This window comes from Ursus americanus, chromosome 1 (assembly GCF_024610735.1).
Source record: "Ursus americanus isolate L20-20 chromosome 1, mUrsAme1.1.p, whole genome shotgun sequence".
Classification (NCBI taxonomy): Eukaryota; Metazoa; Chordata; class Mammalia; order Carnivora; family Ursidae; genus Ursus; species Ursus americanus.
Genome location: NC_142127.1, coordinates 100,812,689 through 100,839,258, shown reverse-complemented (window position 1 = coordinate 100,839,258; position 26,570 = coordinate 100,812,689). Strand labels below are relative to the sequence as shown.

At 50.0% G+C, this 26,570-nt stretch overlaps 1 protein-coding gene across 2 annotated transcripts in view; it reads right to left on the bottom strand.

Moving 5' to 3' along the window:
- The window catches only part of INPP5D (inositol polyphosphate-5-phosphatase D), a 113,298-nt gene that overhangs the window by 75,939 nt on the left and 10,789 nt on the right, over positions 1-26,570 (bottom strand). For both annotated transcript variants that reach the window (XM_087864427.1, XM_045794101.2), the window contains exon 2: positions 22,384-22,447. In XM_087864427.1, coding sequence (XP_087720553.1) covers positions 22,384-22,447 — 64 coding nt within the window. The remainder of the gene's footprint in view (positions 1-22,383; positions 22,448-26,570) is intronic.

Here is a 26,570-nt window from a genome sequence, read left to right as displayed (position 1 = left end):
TGCCAGTGAGGTTGGCAGGTACTATGGGAAAGGTTTCCCGCTTTCTCCGAGAGCTCACACGAACAGAAGCCCAGACTTCAGGCTCGGGGGAAGGAGGGCTGCTCCCTGCTCTCGGGTTCCACAGTCACACTCCTCATCATAGTACCACACAACATTCTGTACTAGAGTGTGAAGAATTTACTTCTTTGCCCACTGACGTTGGGTTTGGCCACACGATTTGCTTTGGCCAATGCAATGTGGGCAAAAGTGCCAGTTCTAAGCTCAGGGCTTAACGGACAATGTGGGGTTCTGCTCACCCCTCCTGGACCCCTGCTCTCTGCCCTGAGAAGAGACGCCCCAGAGAGCCTCTGGCCCTTCAACATGGCTAAAAATAGAGGCACAAAGAGCAGACTGGGACCTGACCAGAACCGTGGAGTCCAGCCCAGCACAGCTGAGCCTGGAGAACCCAGCCCAGATCAGCCAACTAGCCGACCTGCAGGCCCAGGACAGGAAAAGAAGTGATGGTCGTTGTGAACCGCTGAGGCTTTTGTACTTGTTATGCAGCAAACGCTGACAGATACAAGTTTGAAGGGAAGAAAGAACTTTTCCTGAGAGCCTTCCTCTTAACTGAAACTTCATGACAGAATTATCTCCACTTACCCATGAGGAAGCTGCTAAAACACACCTTGTTTTGTCACCAGGATCTGCCTGGGGGGCAGGGACACATCCTCCAGTTGATGCCCTCGTTCCCACTATGTCTATACTCTGGCCTCCAAGGCTGTCCTCTGTGCAGGCCTTCAGGCCCCTCCGGGACCCACCGACTTTCCAATAAGCCCGCTCTCCTCCGTGGCCACCAGAGGTCCTGTCTCCGTGGGACCACTCCCACCCCTGGCCTGAGCGTCCACAGGCCCAGCCCGTGGAAGCCCCTGTCCAGGCTCAGCTCCCCAACCACCCTCTGCACCTGATCAGGGCTGGAGTCAGCTAGAGCCAGGAGGCGCATCGAGCCGGCAGGCAGCCCACACATGGTTACTGACCTCTTACCATGTGCCCCACTCAGGGCTTGGCCACAGTCTGGCAAAGAAGTGAGATAGAGTACAATGAACAATTCAGTTGCTCATTCCACGGTGCAGAGGTGGTAAGGAGAAGACGGTGCCCTGGGTGGGTCTATAAAGAGACTTCAGCGGGTCAGGAATTATTTGTCAGAGCAGCTGAGGGGCAGATGACGGGTAGCAGCGGATCGGGCAAAGAGGGGGAAACATCATGGCAGGCAGAGGGAGTGGCTTGCACAAAGTATCGGTGTCCCTATAAATTATGGTTTCAAATCACAGCCAGGTGCTTGCATGGAATGCTGCTGGTGTCCTGCCTTGTTCTCCTAGGACCCCTGAACCAGTCTATGCTCCCAGCTCCACTCTTCGGGGGGCTCTGTGCTTTGCTGCTGAAGGCTGGATCCTGCAACCTCACGTGAGTCTCCTTGGGCCCTGCAGCCGCCTCACTCCTACAGAGATTCAGGAGAGACTGGGGAGCTCTACGTTCCCTGTGCCCACCAGAGGCGCCAACGTGTGCCTGGTGCGTGCGTGCACAAGCCCAACTCTCTGCTTCCAAGCGGGACAAACCCCGAGGTGTAACTCACACTCCAGAGCTCCTTGCAGGATCAGCTGGGGCTGAGACTTGGCCCGCGCTGCCCCCTGCTTGGCTTTACCCTTCTCTGGCCTGCATCTCCCAGCCCCGTACAGGCTTCTCCTGGGAGCTTTTCTTGTGTGAATTGCTGCTACTCCAGCTCAGGGTCTGCTTCAGGAAGATCTTGACCTGTGATGCTCAACTCCCCCGAACCAAGCCTTCCCTCAAGAGCTGATGTAAGGATTCTCCCTCAAGCCCCTCACCAACAGCAGAGAATCTGGACCTCTCTCCCCACCACACTTTATGGAGGAACTGATCAGACTTGAAGCCTGTAGTTTCCTCTTCCCCCACAATCATGGCCCCCCATGAGGACCACTATTACCCCTCTCTGCTTCCTCCCTTCTCTCCTCCCGCGGGCTCAGCACACTCGCAGTGCATGTCCTGTCTCACCTTCTGCACAGACGAGCCCAAAACCCACTCGGGCAGCTAGGCCTCTGACCCTGTGAGGCCCTGAGCCAGCTAGACTAAATGCCCTGTGAGAAACTCAGCATTCGGGTGACAACATGCACCACGGATGTACCTCAGGGTTGAGAATGAAGGCTGGAAGACGGATGTGTTTCGAGCACCCAAACAACTTTCCTTGAGTTTCTGTTGGTCTTCCCATTTTACAGAGGAAGAAACTGAGGCTCAAAAGGGCCAAATGCCTTGCCCTGTAAGTAGCAGCACAGGACTTGAACCAGGTCTTGGGTCCCTTACTCTAGGTTCTGGGCTCTTAGACTCCGAAAGGGGCTGTCCTCCAATTTTTCTGCCTGTGTCTTCTGGGACCTTTGGTAGGAGGCAAGTCTGTTTTGAACTTATTTACTAATGGATATTATATATCTATAAGCCCTCTCTTCCTCCACTCTCCTTCAGCATCTGTATTATATAAAGAATCCAGTAGTCCACGCAGCCCAGCCATTCTGGAGAACCATCAGAGACAATTTCGACAAAGTAAACATGTGCGTGTAGTCTATGACCCCACATTTTCACCCCTGCGCATATGCCCGAAGGCTCACGTTGGGCCACCTACTGGATGGCCATCACAACTTCATGGGGGCAGAGATCTGGGTGCCCATCGCTGGGAGAGTGGACAGGTAAAGTGCAGTCGAGGTGCACATGGGGTCACACAGCAGCCAGAAGCAAAGACTTGATGTGTAAGAAGCAACATGGAAGGATCTTAAAAAGAACCTTTGGTGAAGAAAGTAGAAAATAGATTGACAGCTATGATACCATTTCAGGAAGTAAAATTGCACATGCACATGAAACAATGTACATTTTGTAAGGACATATTCAAATACAAAGACATCCGCTCAAGTGGTTGCCCTAGTAAAGGAAGGGGATGCAAGAGCACAGAGGGTGAGAAGGGACCAAAGCAGGGGTAAGGCATTACTGTAGAGTGAGAATGCACTGCGGTTTTGATCATATAGCCTGATAGCAAGAGATGGGTTATTCGCTGTGTTGTGGCCTTTCTGATTTGACCTGAATTAATTACCCAAATCTCCTGTGTCTCAGTTTTTCTCTTGGTCAAGGGGAGAGGAAGAAGTGGCAAGGGGAAGTAACTGTTAGTTAGAAAGCAATGTGGCCTGTAAGTAAAAGCACAAAATCTGAAGCCAGATGCGAGCGAAGCAGGCAGGGTGGGAGGCATTAGGGAGAGGTGGGGGCTGTGGCACATTGGAAAAATGTCCCTTTGAAGGGATCAGTCTCACTTATATCCAATTATATCCCCATGGGGCGACATAGGCCTAAAGTTGCCAGAACTTCAGAATATTCAAGGGAAGGTAAAAATCCAGACTCTTGGATGAAGTCTCAGGGTTTTTTAATGCTTGCGACTCATTTTTAAAAACGCCATGTCAGCCGCAAGCTGAAATCTTAGCCCCACCACCAAATAGTTGTATGACCTGGGATATGGCATTTAACTTTCCAATGTAAGCCAATTTTCTTGCCCATAAATGAAGATTCTAAGATCTCCCCGGCCAGGCGCTGAAATGAGCTAATACGAGTCCAGGGCATGGCTCTGTCAGTAAAAGCCCTTATCATCACGGAAAACCTGCTCTGTGTTGAATATGTTAATATATTATCAATTCCTACTTTTCATATGGGTAAACTGAAGCTCAGAGGTGTAGAAAATTAAGTAGAAAAGTCAGGTCGAAAAAACATATCTTCCCCAAATGTGATTTAAAAAAAAAAAAGGAATGGGTAAAACTGATAAATAAGGGTTAGGGGATTGAAAGGGCTCTAAGTAAAGCAGAAGTGATTATTAATCGGGCTGACCCCTAACAAACCATGGGAGTCTCTAGTAAAGATGTCTACTGTCCCAGAGGCACACAGACTTTGCCAGGCCAGTAACAGGTACACATTTATAACCCACAGGCCAGTGGTGTACTGCTGCTGTTGGCCTCATGCCAGCTGTGCCAACTCACACTGGCTCAAAACCCAATTATTCTGGAACCCCAAGAGCTGGTTATTAAATGTGGCCACTGTGGTGGGAGTCCTGGTGAGAGTATTTACAATGTGGGAATTGGCAAACACTGCAAACCAGGGCCTTGCTTTCGCCCCTGGAGAACTTGGCATCAAATGTTTGCCACTGCATGGGGCCCAGTGACACTTACGGCTTTGGCAAATCGTCCCTTTCATTCTGAGAGGCCTCATGTGCATGCTTGCCTTTCCCACTGCACGGCCCCAGCCTCTGGAAGCAACACTGGGTCAGGAAAAAATATCATTGCCACAAGATGGTTAGTGATTCATTGCGGGGGGTTGGGGAGTGGAGGGAGGTTACCGTTCGGGGAGGAAAAACACTTTTTCAGTTAAAGCCAGCAGAGACCCAGATCAAATCAGGAAGCCTCCTGCCTGCCTACTGGGTAGGTGGGGTTGTCTGGAAAGGACAGTAGCAAAATGTTCCGGTTGGCAAGATGCGGTAAGGAGTGAGCCCTCCTGTGCCCCCTCTCCGGGGGGAAAGAGGCTCAGTGCAGTAGACAGCAGGGGACGGGGAGCTCGGGGTAAACATCACGCTCTGCAGAGGAACTGAAAGTCACCGTTTGCAGGCTCCTGCTGCTCTGAGGAACTGGCAGAGGCCTCCTTACACTGTGGGTCCGGTTGGTCCGTCTGAAGCCCCAGAGAGAGACGGGGAATGCAGCCCCACCTGCTTCGACAAAAGCAGAGCCTCCCCCAGGGGAGGGAAGGCACTCTGTGTGGGAGCTCAGTGGTGGGAGGAAGAGCACAGGGGACGGCCACCCGCGGGCAGGCCAGGAGGGCTGTGATTTTCACAGTGGGACAGGGGACTTCTTCTGTCGACGTTTAGTGAGCTTTGTGTCCATTTCGGGCAAGATTCTAGATCAGATGACTAACAGCATGGTTTGTAAGAGGTGCCAAAGCTAGTGATGCTCGATCCTGGGAACTAGCAGGAGTTCATGGGGAACAGACCAAGTCAGGTGAACCTGGTTTTCTTATTTTATTTACACAGAAGGCCGATGTCTGTTTGCTAGCCTGATGAATTAGATCATTTGTTGTATCTGATAGCGATCACAGCTCGGCTGGCTGCGGAGGCCAGGCAGGTGGTGTAAACGAGGGGACAGGCTGGAAGTGAGGCAGTGGGGAGAGGTGAGGACTTTGTCCCATCAAAGGGAAATGCCTCACCGAAAGGGAGATGCTTACCCTGGGGTGATGTACGTCTAAGCTTATCTGTCTTCACATTTTTCAAGGACTGCTAAAAAATTCAGAACATTTTATAAAATCTCGGAATTTCTAAAAATGCTTTCAGCTGGTTCATAAAAACATATGTCAGGCAAAGAGAACGTGAAATCCAACACTGGTGTGTGTGTGTGTGTGTGTGTGTGTGTGTGTGTGTGTCAGTTTGTGATCTTTGATATAATATATATAGTTTCAATAAAGCATTTGGCCATATCCGTCCATGTTTTTTTGGTCGAGAACTGCATGGAGGAATACGGGCGAGGAGCAGAGTACGCCATGGTCAGTCAACCTGGACGTGGAGTCTGGTGCTGCTGGGCTCTCCCTCTCATTTACACCAGTGATTCCGATTAGGATCCAGGAGGGGGACTCACCCCTGTGTGGCTGCCTCCAAACTAGCAGGTGTGTCAGTTATGCTGGGTGCCGGACCGAAGCAGGTAGAAGCAGAGTTCCATGATCTGGGCGCAGGGGGTGGGTCAGATGGAAGGCCCGCTGGGCACTGACCACCTGGCTTCACTCAGTCCATCCACTCTGCCACTCCAGTTTGGGCCCCATTTGGTGGGTACCCTCCTCTCGGCATTCCCATTGTATTCCTTGTCTTTGATTTGCATCCTTGGAAATCAGAAGCAAGACAACAACAAGCACCATTGCCCCCAATGGGCAACACTGCACCGCGGGTCCCCACCAGCAGAAGACACCCGAGATGACTCCCCACCCCGCAATCAGTCCTCTCGAAGAGACACATCTATCATTATTTGCAGACAAGATGGTGTATTCCAATCGGGTGGCCTCTCTAGAGGCCAAAGAATAAAGAAACAATGAAAACTCACGAGATAATTAAAAAATATAGGTGAGAGCAGCCCCTGAACACCGCAACTTCCCTAGACATCAACAAAGCCCAATCAGAAAATGTCCTGGAAAAAAGACAGACTCTGTCTGCCAAGGTAACTAAACTCCATCACAGGTAAGAATGTAAGATATAAGAACCATATTGAGGAAATAGAAAAGATAGCATAAAACAGACATAAAAGGAAATCTGAGGGACACCTGTGTGGCTCAGTCGGTTAAGCAACTGCCTTTGGCTCAGGTCATGATCCCAGGATCATTGGGCTCCTTGCTCATCCTTGCCCGCCGCTCCCCCTGCTTGTGCCCTCTTTCTCTCTCTGACAAACAAATACAATTTTAAAATTTTTAAAAAAAAGGAAATCTGAACAAACAGAAAGGGTGCTATGCTCTCAAATGGAAGGACTTGGTAATGTAAGGATGTGACTTATTTTCTAATGAATTTATACATTCGGTGTAATTACATACAAACTCCAATGGGCTTTTTTTTTAAGAACTTTGCAAGCCGCTTACAAAATTCACCTGGAAAAGAAAATGCATGAAAGCCCCCAAGGAACGAAGAGAAGAGCTATCAGTAGGAACTTGGTCCACCGGATGGGAACACACACAACAGAGTCGCGTAATGAGGATGTAATGGAATCAGGGCCATGACAGATTCATCCGTCACACAGCAGAAGGAAGAGCCCAAATGCAGATTAGCACCCGGTGGGGATTTAGTGTGTGATAAGGTGGCCATTGCGAAGGATGTTTTTGCGAAGGATGTTTTAACGTACGGTGTCGCTCTCCATTTGGGGGATGGGCTTATAGTCCCTATTTTATATCAAATGTAAACATAAAGAGATAAAACTTTACCATGAAAGTGTTAGGGGAAAAAAAAATAACATTTTCCCTGGGTAAATAATATCGAGATAAATGATTCACAAAACCCGGAATCCATAAATGAAAACATTTGACTACATAAACACTGTGAAAATTCCACATGACAAACGAACCGTAAACAAAGTTTTTAAAACATGACAGGTTGGGAGAAAATATTTACATCATAACTAACTAACCCCCCAAAATTAACACGCAAAACATATAAAGAGCTTTTTTTTAAAAACCAAAGATGTTTTAAGAGGGAAAAAACTGACAAAGACTAAAAATAGGCAATTCACAGGAGAAGAAATACAAAAGGCCAGTGAACATAGGAAAAAATGTTTGTAACGAAGGAAATGTAAAATAAAATATTGAGATTGCGTGTTTCACCCACTGCTTGGTGAAAATGATGGACCCTGACGATGTCTAGTATTGAGAGGATGTGGGCACATGGTTGGTGGGCCCCAAGTGGCATTGGGTGGGCGGGTCACTTGGAAGGGGTTTTTGGCAGGATGAAAAGGCTGCATGTAGGATGAGAACGTGCGTTCCTTCACCCTACTAACACCACCTTGAAGAGAACTTGCACCTGTGACAGAGGCCCGCACGAGCCTGCCGATTGCGCTGTTGGTTTTTTGTGCTAATAACTACGAGGACGCGGTCTAAATGACGACCCGTGGGAAGATGAACTGTATGGTAACAATCGCTGAGAGGCACAGAGGTCTGTGAACTACTTGGATAGATCTCAAAGACAAAGTGCTAAGAAAAGAAAGCAAATTGTGGAACAATATGGACAGCATAATCCAGTTTATTTTTTTTTAAACCCTGTATATCTGTACAAGCTCCCATCTCTGTGTCGATGCACACCCAAAGGGCAAATGCCACACGGTTGGCAGAGGCTGTCCCCACCGAGGAGAGACAGGCGCGGGGATGCTCAGGGCTTTCTATTCTCTGTGCTTCTGTCTTGTTGGCATGCTTCTAAGAGGCACGTTCACATTTTACTTGGGTTGAAATAGCCAGCAAGCCAGGGCGCCTGAGTGGTTCAGTTTGGTTAAGTGTCTGCCTTTGGCTCAGGTCACGATCCGGGGTCCTGCTCAGAGGGGAGCCTGCTTCTCCCTTTCTTCCCCGCTCGTGCTGTCTCTCTCTCTGTCTCTCCCTCTCAAATAAATAAATAAAATCTTAAAAAAAAAAAAAAGAAAGCAAGAAAAGAAAAAGACAGGAAAACAAGAAATAAAGGGAAGGAGAGAGAACAGGAGCAACTCTCTACATAGGTCTTGCCACCCAGGGAAAGGGGCATAAAGAATAAAAGGTAATTAAAAAAAACTTCAAAATTATTATTATATGTGTCTGGGGTTTTATGTTGGAATGATCGCAATGTCTGGGAACTACACAGAGGCGGTGGTCACACAGCACTGTGAATGTACGAGATGCCACAGACTTGTTCATTTGAAAACAGTTCATTTCATGTTACATACAACCCTCCATGGCTCCCTGCTGCCTGCAGAATAGTCTCCAAATTCCCCAGCCCACCGAGTAGCCCTTCCTCAATCAGGTCACAGGCTTCCTTTCCCCAATCTCTGCAGGGACTCCTGTGTGGGACCCAAAGCTACCACATTTCTGAGCCCCAGATTTTCTGAGATGATCCCATTCCCTATAGCAGTAATTTTAAAATAAAGGCAAGAGGTGATATTTGAAAGGAAAATGATTATTATCAAAATGACACTTCAGCCATGGTTAGAACAATTAAAACGGTCCTAAAGGGTATAAACTGGAAAGGGAGAGGCCCCCTTCTCTTGTTGGTAACCCCCCAAGGGCCTGAAAATCCCCATTCCTGCCCCACTGTGAACAGTTTCCCTTTCCCGTCGCTGGGATGAATGTGCAACCTTGTGCATATAATCTATCCCCAAACAAAGCGCTCTTCCTATAACATCATCCTGCAACTTCTTTGACCTTTTGGAGAGATTTCCAACTTATTACACACAGCTCTGCCTTAATTTTCCCGACAACAGCATCGTCTTCCACTGGCCAGGCCACAATTTACGGACAGCTTCCTATTAATCTCAGTTAGGTGGCTTGCTGGTTGTTCCTGGTCCCCCATTTGAAGTGCCGCTGCCATGAACGTCCTTGTACGCGTCTTTGCCCAGGTGACCTGTCGGACACATTCTTGGTGGCAGGGCCATCATCATGGGGCCTCAGGACCCCGGGCACTAGCGATGTTCTGGGACACTGGCGATTTGTCCTCCAGAGCATTTGCTCCGGTTTGCCCTGCCTCCCATCACGTGTGAGACCTACTGCCATCCCCCGCCCCCGCCCCTCCACCTGCTCTTGGAACTTGACCGTGCACAACAATCACGTGAGGATTTTGTGTAAATGCCGACTCTGGGGGCGCCTGGTGGCTCAGTCGGTTAAGCATCTACCTTCAGCTCAGGTCATGATCCTGGGGTCCTGGGATCAAGCCCCACATCAGGCTCCCTGCTCAGTGGGGAGCCTGCTTCTCCCTCTCCCTCTGCTCCCCCTGCTTGTGCTCTCTATCAAATAAATAAAATCTTTAAAAAAAAATGCTGACTGTGGAACAGGAGCTCTGGGTCTGATTCTCTGCATTTCTAATAAGCTCCCAGGTGATGCTTGCGGTGCTGCCCCGGGGCCCACGCTTGGAGTAGCAAGGCTCTCCTGCAGAAATATAACGTGAGCCTTATCTGTGTGATTTTAAATTTCCTAGTAGTCACATGAAAAAGAGTGTTAAGGGGTGCCTGGCTGGTGGAGCATGTGACTCTTGATCTCGGGGTCATGAGTTCAAGCCCTACGTTGGGAACAGAGATTATTTAAAAAAAAAAAAGTGAATAAAAAGTGTTCTAAAAAATCAGGTAAAATTAATTTGATGCATATATCTTATTTAACTCAATACAGCCAAAATAGTAGGATTTCAATGTGCAATAAAAATTATTATGAGATATATTGCATTCTTTTCTTTCTTTTTTTAGTTGCTTCTTTTAGACTAAGTCTTTGACATCTGGTGTGCGTTTCTCACGTTGCACATCTCAGTTCAGACTAGCTGCAACCCAAGTACTTGTGCACATGTGGCCAGCGCCTGCCTTATTCCCCAGCGCTGGACAATCTCTTGGGCTCTGCCAGCAAGGGAGCCAAGGCACCATCTGTTTCTCAGACCCCATGGAGCAGCACAGGGCAAACGGGGTGCAGGCAGAAGGCACCAGTGGGAACATTCTTTGGCCAAAGGGGGTGCGGTCTGAAGCTGCCTCAGGACTGCAGCAGGAGGGAGCTCTGGATGGCATGAGGACTCCAAGCAATGACGCTATTATTAATATTATTATTACTCTCTGTTCCCAGGCAACATTAACTTTGTTTTTCACATGAAAAAAAGTGAGCTATAACTGACATATAACATTATATTCGCTTCCAGCATAACAACATAATGATTCGGTGTAATGGTAACGATCACCGCGACGTGTCTAGTTAAGATCCATCACCACACAATCACAAAGTATTTTTTCTTGTAATCAGAGCTTTTGGCGATCTACTTACTCTTTTAGCAACTTTCAAATATACAATACCCTATCATTAACTCCAGCTACCGTGCTGTACATTACAACCCCAGGACTGACTGATTTTATAAGTGGAAGTTTGTACCTTTTGACCACTTTCACTTTTAAAGGGAACCACAGGATGCTGAAAATCGTGCACAGTTTGCTCTCGCTGACCAGGCACGATGCTACCGTTGCCAAATTTTTGCAAAACTCTCCCCCAGCTATCAGAGTCAACATTGAAAGAATGCCGTAATGAGCACTCCAAGTACCTCCCATAAGGTCTTTAAGACTATTTTTGAGATGGCAAATATGTTATGGGTTCTAAAGTTAAATTTTGGAGAAACCTATTTACGTGAACAGTTTCCCCAGAAGCAAGGCAGGTCTCCGTGGCGGGGGATTTCATCTCTGCTGAGTATTTTCAGTTTGAACTTCCTCACCCTCACTTGCTATCTTGCTAAGAGAGAAAAAGCAGAGATAACAAATACTGACCTGCAGGAATCCTTCCTGAGGCAAAAAAAAGAAAAAAGTTAGCCGAAAGAGTGAGGGAGGGAGTGGGCCCAGCCTGGCCGTGTAAGCAGCGGGGCCTCAAGCTCCCTGCACTCAGATGGAGAGGCTGCTTATCTTCCCATCTCTCAGGCCCTGTGATTTCTCTTTCTGCTCCTTCCTGGGTAACCATTTGCACCATGGGGTTGAAATGTGTTCAGAGCTGCCAGCAGGAATACATCCTTTAGGTGGGAAGTGTGGGGTGGGGCTGAGGGGTGCAGAGGGCTGGGGTAGGGGTGGGGGCACCGGAGGGGGGCGACGGTGAGACAGGCATGGGCTCCGTCCTGGCTCTGTCCGGCTCAGGATGGAAGGGAGGGGAGATGGGGGGCAGGGGGATGCTGTCGGGAGCCTCTAAGTCCTCCTCCTCCTCCAGTACTCAAACTTTGCCTCCAGAATCATTTCCCTCCACTGTGTGCAAAGAAGGAAACCCATCTTCTCCTTCTCTATGTCGTTTCCGCTTTTCTCTTGCCCCAAGCCAAGGTTCTGTATTTAACAAAGTTGCATACTTGGAACTCCTCCCTGTCAAGAATGTCACCACGTGTCTTTTGGTGCTGCTTGCATAGAGACGGTGTTTCTAATTGTGCAAGCTTATCCATACTAAACACCTAAACATCATTATCTTTCAAACCCCTTCATGGTTCCCCTGGTTCCTCTGGTTCCCGGATCGGGGGCATTCTCTATCTCCCCATTGCTGGGAACCTGGGAGGGATATTTTTATCCTTAATGATAAATCCCTGAGATGCTCTTCTTTCTAGCTTGCTTCATTTCTCTTTGTGAAACTCTTGAGGTACTTGGTGGGAGACAGAAATGCCAGCTGGCAGACAAGCTCTGTGTCCTCAGCCTAGAGGGGAGCCGCCTGGGGCAGCTCCCTGATTAGCTCTGCTGCTCGCCCCCAAACTCCCCTGCCGCCTTCCCTTCATCCCAGACCCAGTTCCGGTGGCTCCTGCTGCAGATTCCCAAACAGCTGCTCTGAGCGCTCCCCTCTCCAAAACCCCCATGTCATTGTTATGCAAGGAACCCTAACATTTTAGAGCATGGGGGCCTTTGGAGGTCTCTACTCCACTCCCCTCCTTGTATAAGTAAAGTAACAGAGGCCTTTCCTCCCTCCCTCACATTACAAATTTACCCCTTCATTCAACCATTTAGCAAATGTTTATTGAGAAGCTCCCGTGGCCACGTGCTCTTCTAAGAGCTGCAGACATAGCAGTGAGCAAGACGGACAAGGTCTCAGCTCCCCTGGGTTTCACATCCTCATAGCGGAGACAGGTGACAAACAAGTGAGTCAATAAATAACAGAAAGTCACTGCGGTGGGCAGAACCCCCTCAAAGAAGTCCCCGTCCTGATCCCTGAATCCCAGAGATACAGTTTGTTGCACGGCATGGGGGGATTAAGATGCAGAAGAAATTAAGGTTGCTAATGTACTGACCTTGAGATAGGTGACCTTGAGATTCAGGTGGACCCAATCAAATCCCGAGGGTCTTCATAAAGGAAAGAGGAGAGTCAGAACCAGAGATGAGACAAGGGGAGAAAGCCATTGTTGGCTCTGAAGATGGAAGAATGGGCTATGAGCCAAGAAATGCAGGCAGCCCCTAGAAACTGGAAAAGGCAAGAAGACAGATTTCCCCCTAAGTTTCCAGAAAGGACCGCAATCCTGACAACACCTTGATGTTAGCCCAGTGAGATCCATTTCAGACTACCAACCCCCAAAACTGTAAGCAAATATATTTGTGGGTTTGGTTTTTTTTTTTTTAAGATTTTATTTTTAACTAATTTCTACCTCCAACGAGGGGCCAAACTTACAACCTTGAGATCAAGAGTCACATGTTCTACCAACTGGGCCCATGGGCGCCCCACATCTGTGTTGTTTTTAAATCACTACATTTGCAATAATTTGTTACCGCAGCAAAAGAAAACTAATATGGTTGCTGACAGTGATAAGAGCTATGAAGAAAAATAAAACAGGCTCATAGCAGAATGACTGTCAGGGCAGGGCATGACTTTAGATGCGGAGACCTGGGAGTAACTTTGGGGCAGTTAGCTACATGGTAATCTAGGAGGATAGAGTCCCAGGCAGAGGGCAGGGCAAGTGCAAAGATCCTGGGGCAGGGAGGAGCTTCGTGTTGGTAGGAGTGACTATCTCCTCAATGCCTTCCCACAAAGGGAGAGCCATTCTGTTGTCTGGTTTCCCAAGCAGTCAATAGTTTTTCTTGCAGATTTCTGAGTAACCTTGAAATCTACTTGTGAATGTCTGGTTTCCCTCTTTAAAGCCTGGGACTATGTCCTTGTGTCCTGTCCTTGTCCCAGTATGAGGTGCTATGGCCTCTTCTCAAGGACTTCAGAGTGTATATTCACCAGAGACATTGGATTTTGGAAAGCACAGTTCTTCATTTCAAAACTTCAGAACCTTTCCTCCCAAGTCATGATGGAGCATAAATGTGGTGGAGAGACAGGCAGGCACTCTGATGGCCATCTGCCTCCCAGGGACTCTTGACTTGGACAGTCAGGACCAGCCGAAATGAAGGGACTTTAAGAACTTCCTACTCTCTTACCGTGAATCTCTTTGTAAAAATGACTAACGGATTACCTACTAATTCATTCAGTACTGGGGAAGAAATTTGGATTTTTCCATCTCGGGACTGCTCAAAGTGGGGCACACTTTTGCCAGGAAGAGGGGGATTAAGGTTAACCTCAAAGGGTTTTGTGAGCACCGAGTGGTAAACAGAAGCACCGATCTTCCAGCCAAGTCCAACTGGGTCTTTCGTTCAATGAATGGTTATGAATTCTCTGTCCTGTGTCAGACTCTAGGGCAGACACAGAAGCGAACGAGCCCCCGCTCGTGTTCCCGAGGCACCCAGAGCTCATGAGGGTGGAGAGGTGGGGGGAGACAGACACCGAGCTGAGGGCCACCCACACGGGAAGGGCATGGTAGCAGGAAGAGGGGAAGTGCTAGGGGAGCTCAGAAGAGGGAGTGATGATTTTTTTAGAGGGATTGGGTGGGTCATTCATTTCCTCCCACTCGAGGGGAGCTCCTCTTGCTATGAAGATACCTGAAACACCTCTACTTCAAGATATACAAATCCGGGGCCCAGGAGATAATCTTGATAATTGCTTGTCATCAGTCTCTAAACTGAACGTCCATCCCATAAGGGCAGGGACTACGTCCACGAGGTCGACCAACTATCGTACCCCCGGTGCCCAGCCAAAATTTGCTGAATGAACAAGCAGATGAACAAATGGGGACTCTCTGAGCTAAGTCATTCTGGAATGACAAGTCATTAAGGAATAGGGTCAAGTGAGCTATAGCGCTCACTGGACTCGGCTTAAGAGTAGGGTCACCCTGACCCTCATTCAAGAAGGTTAAAGGTTCAAATGCCATACAACTCACAGCTGGTTCCATTGCCAGGGCCAACCTCGGGTGGTCAGGAAAGCAGAGGTTAGTAGCCAAACATGGCGGCAGCATCAGACTCACTCTGGCCTTTCAGCCAGAGGCCCAGGCGGCAGGGTGCCTTGGTGACTAAGAGCCAAGCCAAGGAGAGGGAGGGTGGCCTGGCCCTTAAGCCAGAGCATGGCAGATCAAATAACATCCCTATTCCATCACTGACTAGTTGTATGAAGCAAGCAAACGATGATAGCCTCGTAGTTTTCTTGTATTTCAAATGGGAATAATGATAATGATACTCCCTTCTAGGATTCAATTAAAGGACATATATCAAGTGGCTGGCTCCAGAAAGGGCTCAATAAATGGGGGCAATGGTGAGAAGGGAGGAGGATGTAGGGCCCAGCAGTAGTTAGGGGACCCTCTGTCTGACCCCTCCGGTATCCCCAAGGCTTTCTCTTATGGCTGCCTGGTGGAGACCCCAGCCACCAGCCCCTGCCCTGACCCCCTCCTTCTGTCATCCCACTTCTCCAAAGCTGGGGTGACATAAGCCCAATGAGCAGGCACAGGACCATCACTATTCTTGAATAGGTCCCCATCGAGACAGGACAGAGAAGTCCATCCAGACTCGGCACCTCCTTCTCTCTGCTCCTGGGCAGTAATCTGGCTAGTCAGGATGCCTGGCCACTCATTCTCCTTTCCCAGCCCCCCAGACTGTCTTGTACCAATCCCAGGACTCCTGAGGTTTTGTGTCCCCACATGTCAGCCCTGTCTGCCTTCCCTGCACCTGGCATCCCCAATCCTTGGCAGGCCTGGGCTTCAGCCTGGGTGTTGCTGAGCTAACTGGCCTCCGTGCTTCTCTGCCCCATTCCATGTCATTGCAAAATGATCATTCACGGAGCCACGCATATGCCCCACACTGCGCTGTGTGCGCCACATAAACCATCTCCTTCCATCCTGGAGACGTGCCTACAAGAGAAGTACTGCCTTTATCCCAGTATTTCAGAAGCGGAAACAGAGGGTAGTCGGACTAGGACCCGGTGGGAGCTGCTGCTGCAGGAAGTAGGAAAACACCGAGGGAAGCATCCCAGGTCCTCACATGCAGGAAGAAGGCAAGGCCTTGAAGAGCCAGGAGTGAAAACCCACGAGAAGAGAACGGGAAAGACCAACAGGCAACAGTTAAAGAGGGAGACCAGCCAGATCAGGCAGGCTTGCAGCAGAATGAGAAACTCGGTGGTGAAATTCAAATCCACATCAGAGGGGGTAAGAGCGAAACCGAGACTGGGCAACAGGAGACCCTGCCCAGAATGCAGAGGAAACTAGCCAAGGCTTGACAAGCCAGGGTGAGGAGTCAACAAACAGATCAGGTACGTCCCGTGGACACCCAACGGAGGGCTGCTAAGTGTGGCACGCACTCAACAAGTCACCACTGTAGCTGAAACATGAGGCTCTTTCTATATTCTCACGGGTGACAGCAGACCTCAGTCGTTCGATAAATATTTACCAAGTGGCCGCCACATGCCAGGGACCGTTCTAGGACAGACAATAAATAAATCAAGTAAAGCAGGCAGTTACAAGCGCCACAGGGAAGATAAAGCAGGACATGGGGATGGGAGCGACAGGTGGGGGCGGGTAGACATTTCTGTGGAGTCATCAGGGAAGGCCTCTGGGTGGGGGGATTTTCTTAGAGGAAAAACTGCCTTCTGCTGGGTGACTTTAAGTGGTCTCTTGCGTATGTGAAAGCCAGACCCAGAACCTCATCTTGAGAGCAACTCCGGGCGGAGAGGCTAAACCATCTATAATACGCAAGCCGTGGAGGTGCCTTCCCAGGGCAGAAACGGCAGAGATACGGATTGGCGTTTGTGCTTTCTGTGGTTACAGTTGGAGAAAGGGATACTAGACCCCAGGATGTCTGGCACAGAGATGCAGCACAGAGAATGTCGGGGGTGGGGTGGGAGTGGGTCCAGCAACGTGGCGCAGGCCGCAGCTACGGAGAGGGTAGAGTCGGAGACCACAGGGGTCGGATCACGGCTTGCGCACTCTGGGGGCAGTGAAACTTGATGTTCAATTTAAAATCTTCAATTTCTGCTTTGAAATTCCCCTAGGACAGCCCAAACCTCTGCATGTTAGGATACTCTGAGCTGCAGGTGACAGAAAACCCTCATTCAGTTACTTGAACAAAAAGGAATGATCGCACGAACAGGAAGACAAGAGGCAGCGCGGCGACCAGGTCGGCTAATTCTCATCAGTTAATTCAAGGGCATCATCGGGGACCCGAGTTCATGGCACCTTTCTGCTCTGCCCTCTGCATATCGGCCTCACTCCCCAGCCACCCCCTCCTTGCTTGCAAGACAGGAGCAGCAGCCCCAGTTATTACACACTATAACAGCTTCCACAGGTAGAAAAGGGACCATTTCATCCTTGTATCTCTTTCTAAGACAAATAAACCTTTCCCAGAAGCCCCACACACCGCTTCCCTTCACATCTCCTTGGTTACAATCACATCCTATTCCCGTGCCCAAACCCACCAACCACAGCTGGTGTCGGCCCCATGTGAGCTCTGCTTTGGGCAGCTAAGAGGAAATGGGTCCTGGGGGGTGGTGGGGCAAGGTAGACCAGAAGGCTTGGAGCATGAGAGGCAGGGACACGATGCATGGGGACCAGGTGGGGAGGGGAGGGCGGAGAAAGCAAAGACAGTCATCTGGAGGTGGAGATGACAGATAAAAGTCGGAAGAGCTGGAATAAAAATGTACTCAGAGACCAAACAGAAGAGAAGTCTGAGCCGAAGAAAGACCCAAATTTACAGACGGAACAGGCTGAACACATTTCAGGAACTACCGACAAAAGGAAAATGACAAGGGTAGAAAAAAACTCCCACAGCTTCAAAGCAGAAAAAGAAAAAAACCTGGTTCCCTATATGGGAATCAGCACCAGCCTGGCCTTGGATTTTGTATTTGGGGCTATTTGTAATAGCTCATTTCTGAAGGCAGTAGAACAATGCCCCTATAGAATTTTGAAAACAAAAAACTTGGTCCTCAAAATTTTATCTCCATCAAATTCCCTTTGGAAGGTAAAGGCAACTGGGGGATGTTTTGAGCAGCCTGTGTTCAACAGCAGACAAAATAAAAATAAAATAAAATAAAATAAATTTAATTTAAAGAAATGCAGCCGTCTCGAATGTGGCCATCAGGGCCTGAAGGGACTGCCTGGTCCCCGCGGCCCGCCCCCCCTCCCCGCCCCTGGCGTGGCTGAGCAGTGGTGCAGGGCCGCCCTGCGTGTCTTCTGTCGCCTGCACCTTCTCTGCTCCCTCCCGTTGTGCAATGTCAGGAAGTGTGTGTGAGAGCCACATCCTTCGCCCTGGGGGCTCAGACGGGATCTTTACTTCACTGGGTGACCGCTCAGAATAACAACTGCCACCCTCTTCCTGAACTTAATAACAATGGCTCAACCGTTTACCCTCCGGGACACTGGTGACGAATGGCTTTTAGAAAGTTGTTTTGTTTTCTGTCTCCAAAAGTATCACACTGGCCCCAGCAACACGACGAGGACTGAAGGCCACGGTCAGGGACCAGGAACTGAGTCATGAGCGTCTCACCCGGGTGGCTTGAGCCACTGGGCTTTTTTCTAAATGGGGAAAGAAGGGTCTAGGAGGCAGATGATTTCGAATTCCTTCTCCACCTAAACTGGCATGAGAGCTGCTGTGTGTTCCTGTCTTACACACTCAGTATCCTGGATACAGTCTCAACCAAGAGAAAAGACAGGAAGCTCACGGTGAATACTGACGTGCCGGGGACCAGGGGCAGCTTTTATTTTCTGCTTTGTTCTTCTCGGTAGGAAGGATGTCAGAAAGAGAGCAAGGGTTGAAGGGTTGTAGGAACCCAGCAGAAGGGCCCTGCTGACTTGGGCTGTGGCGCTGGGTTTGGGGCAGCCATTTCTGTGACGTGCGTGGCGCCTCCTACCTCCGCTTGCTCCCGCTCAGCCTGGCCCATCACGGCTGCTCCTACTGCTTCAAACTGGTCCTTCATCTTCCAGGGAGGAGGGCCATTTCGAAAGGCACAGAAGCCTAACGGCTCTTTCTGGAGTCAATGCTCCCCAGAGGAGGGTCACTTCCCTTTCCAAGTCAGAAAAGGAGTTTATAAGAAACCCAACTCTGGGCGTGGGAAACTCAGGCCTGAGGAGTGAAGCTGACCTGCCCTTCTCTCAGGCCTCACACAGGACTCAGAGTGCTGCCCACCCCCGAGGACCAGAAGGTTCTCAGGACTGGGGGGCCAGAGATGCTGTTGACCCACCCCCTCCCCCACAATTCTGCAGGATCCTAAGGTAACTGAGGCACAGAAATCCACAGCCCAAGGGGCAGAGCTGAGAGAGACTGACCACCATGACACCTGCCCCCTTCCCACCACCCCTAGGCACTGCCTAGAACGTTCTAGAATACTGCCCCCCACTCTCCCCCACCTCTACTCCTCTCTCTTCCTTCCTTCCTCTTTCTCTTCTCATTCACTTCTCTTTCCTTCTTTCCTCTCTCTCTGTTGTCTTCCTCCCCCTCCGTCCATCTCCTCGTCCCCCTCCCCTCCCTCACCTGAGCAGGAGGTAGGACAGACTATGTTGGTAGCAGATGCAGTTGTTTGGTTTGAGGTCTGTTCCCTCCCAGCGAAGAAAGACAGCAGTGACAGAGGTGGGGGCTCCCCCATTCCAGCCACTCACCGGGGCGGGGGGGTCTGCACGTTGTAGGCTTTCCTGCCTTCGTTCCGGGTACCTCATTGCTTAACCACAAGGGCCAGATGCCACTTAGGATCAGATGCCGTTGACAACCGTGGGAAGGAGAAGGGGCCTGCCTCTCTGACAGGTTACACCGCCCTGCCTCTGCATGTTCCCAGGGCGCAGTCCACCCTTCCCAGGGGTCCAACACCCAGCCAGGTCTGGACACACTTTCTGGGGTGGAGACCCGGCTGTGAGCTTCACCTTCCACAGGCCTCAGCGACCTTCATACTCACAACAGGAGAGTGGAATGAAGTAACATCCTTCCCTGCCCTCTCTGATTTTCTGGAAGTCTGAGAAAGGTGGAGAGAGAGCAAGGTCCCAGAGGGTCAGGAGGGCTCCTCTTCCTGACCCAAATGGGGTGGTCGTGTGGCACGATGCACAGACCCAGCGCCTGAGGACCCTCTGCAAAGAACAGAGGTGGAGAGGCCCTTTTGGTTTTGTCCAAAAAGACAGCCGCCCCAGTGAGAAGAGCGGAGGTAATTAAAATAAGAAAGCGAGTAAAGCCTCCGGTGCTTCACTTGGCCAAGTTTTTCAGGCCAGATTCTTATTTTAGGAGCTTCACATTCTGGTGGCACTAAGCAGGCTCAGGTGTAAGGGATGAGTTATTCAGAAACTGTGGCTCAGCTCAGAAAAGAGTATGAGGTTTTGCCGCGACATGAAAAGAGGAACCAGGGTTAAAATAAGCAGCAATGGGTAAGGACTGAGACCCAGTCGGATCTCTGATTTCACCCCCTTGCACACGTGCTCCTCAGGGGCCATCTACTCTTGTGATCTCAGGGAGGTGTCGTTTTTTACAAGAAGGTGTCATATTTTTACAGGAAGATGTATCCTTAGGAGTAGAAAATTTTGCAGGCCTCCCAGGCCCCACAGATCCCTGCACCCTGGTGACCTGCTGTGGGCCACCCGAGCAGTCACAGGCCCAGTGCCGGGCTTGGGAGCCCACCCAATCAGCAGAGCCCCAGCTCTTCTATGATGCCTGCCTGCCCATTGCCCTGGCTGAGCGTGGCTTCAGGTCACCAGCTCTGTCCTCACGCTCTGCCTGTGGGGCGGGCAGCTGCTCAGGCACCTGGCTGACACGCGGGCCTGCAGCCCCTGAGTGGCCCGGGCAGAGAAAGCTGCTCGTGGTTGAGCCACCCAGATCCCCTCTGGGGACTGGTAACTGAGAAGGACACCTGTCTCTGGGAGAAGAGCGGACTGGCAGAGAAGGGCTGAGGCGTGGCAGGGCGCACCCGGGTGCAGGGCCCCCAGAGCCCTCTGGTCCCAGACGGGGCCCTCTCCCACACAGGCCGCCCACTCCTTACAGGGGTTAGCCAAAGCGAGTCTTTGTTCTTTGCCACCCCCAAAGCCTGACGAGGTCCCAGATCCTGAAACCAATGCAGGATAGGCAGCAATTCCCAGGAACGCCCGCGGCCACGGCGGCAAGGGCGCCAAGGTGAGGGGGGACTGGCGAGATGCAGTCGATGCATGTTTGTGGGCCGTGGGTACAGCCACGTGTACAAGAAGCCACAGAGTCATGTCTTTTCCAGCTTCAGGCCTAGTCATACTTGAAGTCGTCTTCACTTTGAAGGAATAGAGAAACCACAAGGGGAAAAAAGATCAAAAGCATTGACCAACTTTCAACTTAAGAGAGTGTAGACTCCTTTCAACAAACCATCTATCAAGGATGCTAACCCGGCCAGGAAAGCTCACACCGTCCTAGACTCACAAAACACTGTGGAGGCCGCAGAGGCCCACTGCCTGCCCTACACAGGCCTCCCCTCAGGAGACACCGCTGTGCCCACGATAAGCAGCTGTCAAGGGCCTGAAAGGACAGTCTGATACCAGGGATGTCGTCATTCATCCCCGGTGACCAGGCCGAGACGCGTGGGCACCCCAGACACACTGGAAACATTCAAATGGATATTCTTTAGATACTGGTACAGACGCACAGAGGGAAGGATGGAGATGCCCAGAGCAACTCAGCCTGACCTCTATCGGGTGGAGCAATTCTGAATGAGCCCACACTGGGATCTCCCAGAAGCCCCTGCATCAAAGAGCCCCAGCTGCCCGAGAAGGCAGCTTCGAGAGCCCCTGCGCTGGCTCAAGCACCCCCTCAGGGTCTCACTCTCTGACCGAGTGGCTCATTGAAGTGATTCCTTTGGCCCCCATCGTCTTCCCAGAGGTGTTCTACTCCACACGCCTTCTTACACTTGACACATTTCTAGCAACCGGTACCCCTGGGACCTGCCTGTTGTCCTGCCCTCAATGGCATCCTAGCTCTGGACAAAATGCGTCATTCCCTTCACACTTTGGAATCAGTGATCATGCCCCACCTCTCTTCCACTTTTACTTTCTTTTCAACTGAACCCCACAGACCCTGTTGCTGCTTCTCCAGGACATGGCGTCCCAACCCTGGTCTACCCTTCCTCTCCACTGCACATGTGGGTGCACGCCATTTGTTGGTGCCTCTTCCCACAATCCCCAGAACGGAGCACGACTCCTCTGCCCCTCCCCAGGACACCTCCTTTGTTCTGACCACCCCCTGCTCTCCCAATGCAGCCAGATAAAAATAGCTCCGCTGGCCTCCACACCACTTAGTTGTCATGCATTGCGGTCACACAGAGCCCGTGTGTGTGACATGCAAACTATGTGGGGGTGGGCTTTCCAGACTTGGACTTGGAAAGACTTGCTGCGGCTGAGTCCGTGTTAACGTTTAATGGCAAGTGTTAGACACTTGGCCTCTACACGGTACCACCAGGTGCCATAAGCATGAGCCTTTGGCAGAACCGGTGTCTACACAAGGAAAGGTACTGTTCTGTCCTAACCCGTTGGGCAATCATCTAGTCCCTCAGAAAAAAAAGGTCTGTTCTCCTGTAAGATCCCCCCCCTTCCTGGCCCACTGACCCTCACTCAGCTGAGCTCACCAACAAGCTACAGTCCCTTTCTGTTGTCTCGGGCGCCCTCCCCCAACAGAGCGGGGTCACAGCTTACCCACCAAGCCAGCCCCACCCAAGGACTTCTGGGGAGAAAGAGGCTCAGCCAGGCCCTCACGTCCAGGCTGTTTGGGGCACATGCTTTCTTTCCTCTCTTCTTCATCTTTCTCCCTTTCTCTGCCAACACCGGCTCTACTCAGGGCCAGACGTCCAGGCTGATAAAGGGCTTACCTGGACAGTGAATTTATCATCTTCATTGGGCAGAATCCTGTACGTGTAAACGCAATTCCGGTACCTAAAATAGACCAAAGGCTTCATTAGAACCCATGTAAGGCAATTCTTTTCTCTGGGAACTGAAAAGACAGGAATTCCTGACATGGCTCGAGGAACCTGGGCATGACATCTCCGAACTTAAGAGCTGACCATTCCGAGGTGGAGATCAACCTTGACGTCACACAGTCCTGGACTGAGCCCCCTTCCCTCCGCCCTCCGCCCCCTGCCCCCAACTCAAGGAGCTCCAGGAAAAGGCATGTGGGGTCTTCTGGGCATGATTTACGTTGGCACTTGACAGCTATGTGGTCTGAAAGGAATCCACCCTCAAGACATAGCTTCATCACAAGAGTATTTAGCCCCTCCCGGGTGCCTGGCACCTCCCTGAACATTTGTATGTATTGTTTAACTACATTTTATTTTATTTTATTATTTTGTTTTATTTTATTATTATTATTATTATTTTTCTAAGTACGCCCCACGCACAGCAATGGGGCCCGGTGTGGGGCTTGAACTCACAACCCTGAGATTAAGACCTGAGCTGAGACCAAGAGTCAGATGTTTAACTGACAGAGCCACCCAGGAGCCTAGTTTAGGTGCGCCTGGGTGGCTCAGTCAGTTAAGTGTCTGCCTTCAGCTCAGGTCATGATCCCAGGGTCCTGGAATTGAGCCCTGTGTCAGGCTCCCTCTCCCTCTGCCGTTCCCCCCCATTCATGCTCGTGTTCTTTCTCTCTCTCAAATAAATAAAATCTTTTAAAAATTAAAAAAAAATAAAATTATACATTACTTTAAACAATTTAAAACCATGAAAGAAATGTCTCCATCTCCCCCCCGTTGAGCCCCACTTCTTCATTTACTATTTTTTTGTAAATCATTCCAGAACTCTTAAATGTACACACAAACTTATACATACATATCTTTTTAAATGCAAATAATATCACAGTATATATATATATATATATTGTTTTGAAATTTGTTTTTTTCATCAAAAAACAGATCTCACAGGTCTTCCCAACTCACGTTCCACCACGTGGTTGCATGATCATTTATCTGACCCACCGGTGATGACGGACGGGTAGTTACTTTTAGGTTTTTACTCTCCTAACCAGTACCGCAGTGAGCACCTCTGCCTACCCCTCGTGTGACTGGTGCAGGCACAGACCCAGCTCCCCCATCGGTACGATGGGGACCATCACAACACCAGCCACCTGTCGCTGCCTCCACGAGTGAGTTAACGTAGGAAGGGCATTTAGAATAGCGCCTGGAACATGCCGACACTGCATGTGCTGACGTCAATTAGTGGCTGTAGGGAGATCACCACCAGGAGAAGAGCCACATGAAGGACCACGCTGGCTTTGTATTTTGAAAGAGACTGACGATTGCCTCCCAGCGAGGCTGTGTCACCTTTCTCTCCCACTAACCGGATATGTCTATTTCCCCACACCCTGCCAACCGGCTGCTATCAGACATTTTAATCTTTGCAAATCTGAGAGGTTAAAGAAAAATGAGTACTCTCTTTAATCTGCCTTTCTTTATGAGAAAGGCTGACCGTGTTCCCATGTTTCACTATTTGTCTTTCCTTTTCTGCGAATTTCTTTTCATGTGTTTGGCTTACTTTTTTTTTTTTTTAACCATCTTTTGCTTATTTATCTGTGAGACTTTGATACGTGCCACAATATATTTTGGAGTTACTTACTGTTGATAGCACTTATGGAATTTTTTTTTTTTTTTACCTGTGTAGAGGTTTTATGGTTTTATGTGGTCAATTTTACAACTGTTTTTGGCTTTTGAACCAATGGATGCTTCAAGAAAGTTTTGGAGAATGTTTTGGGTAATTTCACTTCCACCTGGCTCTTCATTTCTCACAGGGAAGTTTCTTTTTCTGTCTTTCTCTCATCTCTGAATGCTCATCGCCCCACACCCTGTCCTGTCTCCAGAGCCACAACTGGCTTCTTTCAGAGCCGGCAGGGGCGACTCTCTAGGCTACTGTCGTCTCACCTCCCGGAGATGTCCCAGAAATGGAGAACCACCCCAGGACCCCCGGCCCCACTCCCTTCCCCATCCCCTCCAGCCTCAGCAACCTTTGCAGAGCCTGAGGGGTAGCCCCACCCTGCTAGGCTCTTATCTTTCACTGCTCCTTCTCCTGACACTTCCTCCCGTAGATATGCAAATGAGACCAGGGCCAGAACAGTCTTATTTGGCTGAGGGCAGCTAATTTGTGGAAGAAGTTGAGCAGGCCCCAAACAGCAGCCTGTCAACAAAAAGAAGAGGGTCACCAGGAGAAGGGCAGAGACAGCTGCACAGAACAGGGAGGCCCTCTGGTTTAATCAAGTGTGGCAGACAAGCCCTTCTGGGTGTTTCAAAGAAGTTCTAGGAACACTGAGACACAGAGTGTTTGTGACTCAAACAGATCAGAATTCAAAAGTGAGCACAACAGATGAGAGGACACTCCCCCTTAGACAGTGATATCTCAGCAGCAGGGGGCCCGACACGCTGTCCCTGGAGCTGGGTCAGTTCAGTCTGGGAGGGAAGATGCACGAAGTCATCACCTCCGCCACCCCCAGCCCCCAGGAGATCAGCTGTTCCAGACTGCATGGGGGGCCACTCAGGCGCTGCAGGCAGGTGGAGGGGGCCCCTCCCTGGCCTCCCCCACGCCTCAGCATTTGCACCGCACTCTGGTCCCAGACGCATAAACCTGTACAAATACACACACGTGCACACAGAGAACACACACGTATAAAGATACACACATGTGCATACACACATATAGACACGTAACCTACACGTGTACACACAGGCACACAATCTTACACGTGCAATGTTCAGTGACGAGCCCACAAGGAAATCATCTCAGACAGCAACTGCACTGGAATGTAATCCAGACAACACGCTATGATGGTCTCATCGAGCCCTTCCCGGGCTCTTTGTGGGGATTTAGAAACAATTTAGGGTGCTAACCCTTTAGGTCCTCGGCTGCTATTCCTTACAGGGACTGGGTTGCATTTCAGAGCCATCGTGTTAGGAGTAGCCCCACCAGAGCCCCAGGTGGGGGTGGTGCTGGGCCAGGTACGTGGGAGGTTGTCCCACTCTCAAGTGAAGTGGGGCTTAGAATTTCCCACGTGACTCTGAGCAGCTGCCAGGTGACAGCAGGTGCCCACCCTGTCCAAAGTGAGAAGATGCTTCCTCTGGGCAGGGCATTTCCAGATCAATCCGAATATGGTTTGGGAAGTTTTACCCGAATGCAAGAGGACAAGTCAATGGAAGCAGAAAGAAACACTGTGGCATTTTTAGTCTCTCAGATAAATATTACTATTTCTGCATGACTACTCCTAGCCAAATGAACACTGACAAGCCTGCCCCAAAACATTCTCCACCATGGTGAGCCCCATGGGGGACGGGGGTGAGATGGGACAGAGAAATCAAACTCTAAAATTCAAGAACCTCATCAGTGTCTGTCTCGCTCGGCCGATCGGCTTAGTGTGCTCTATAACTGTTTTAAAGCCTCTCTGTAATTATTATTATGTATCAGTTTTAATTTCTAGTATTGTTTGTACATTTTTTTTTCTTGCTTAAATGTTGTAGACTTCTGGACAAGATGGGGTGGGAAAACAAGGAGTGGAAACCCTGCATTCAAAAAAGTCCCTTGGACCAACACAGAGACAAGGGAAAATGTGCGTCAGCCATAGAAACCAAGGGTGTTCGCTGTTCACCACCAAAACCTCAAAGAATCCAGCCAAAGAGATTCAGAAAATGGATGAATTACAAGAGGCCTTTAGTTCAGAAGAGAGAAGGTGAGAGGAGGCCAGGTGGCCAAGTGAAAGGTGGAGGGGAGGCAGCCAGAGTGCTGTTGGGGGTCTGCTGAGTGCCCTGAGACCCCTTGGAGGAAGCCCACCTATCCACGAGCCATGCCACCCCTCCTCACTTACCCCCATCAGCTGGATCTCGGACTGGGGCTTCCACCCCCATCCCTGCTGGTCTTTTTTTGACTGGGAAGAGGATTTGGGCAGAAATTCACTCTGCTCTCCAAAAGAATCTGTTCCAACTTTTCCTGACAGTTCTTTGTCAGAAGAGAAAAATCACCAGACCTATGAAAACATATCACCACTTGAAAGAAGGGCATCATTTTTCTAAGGACTCAAAGGTGTTTA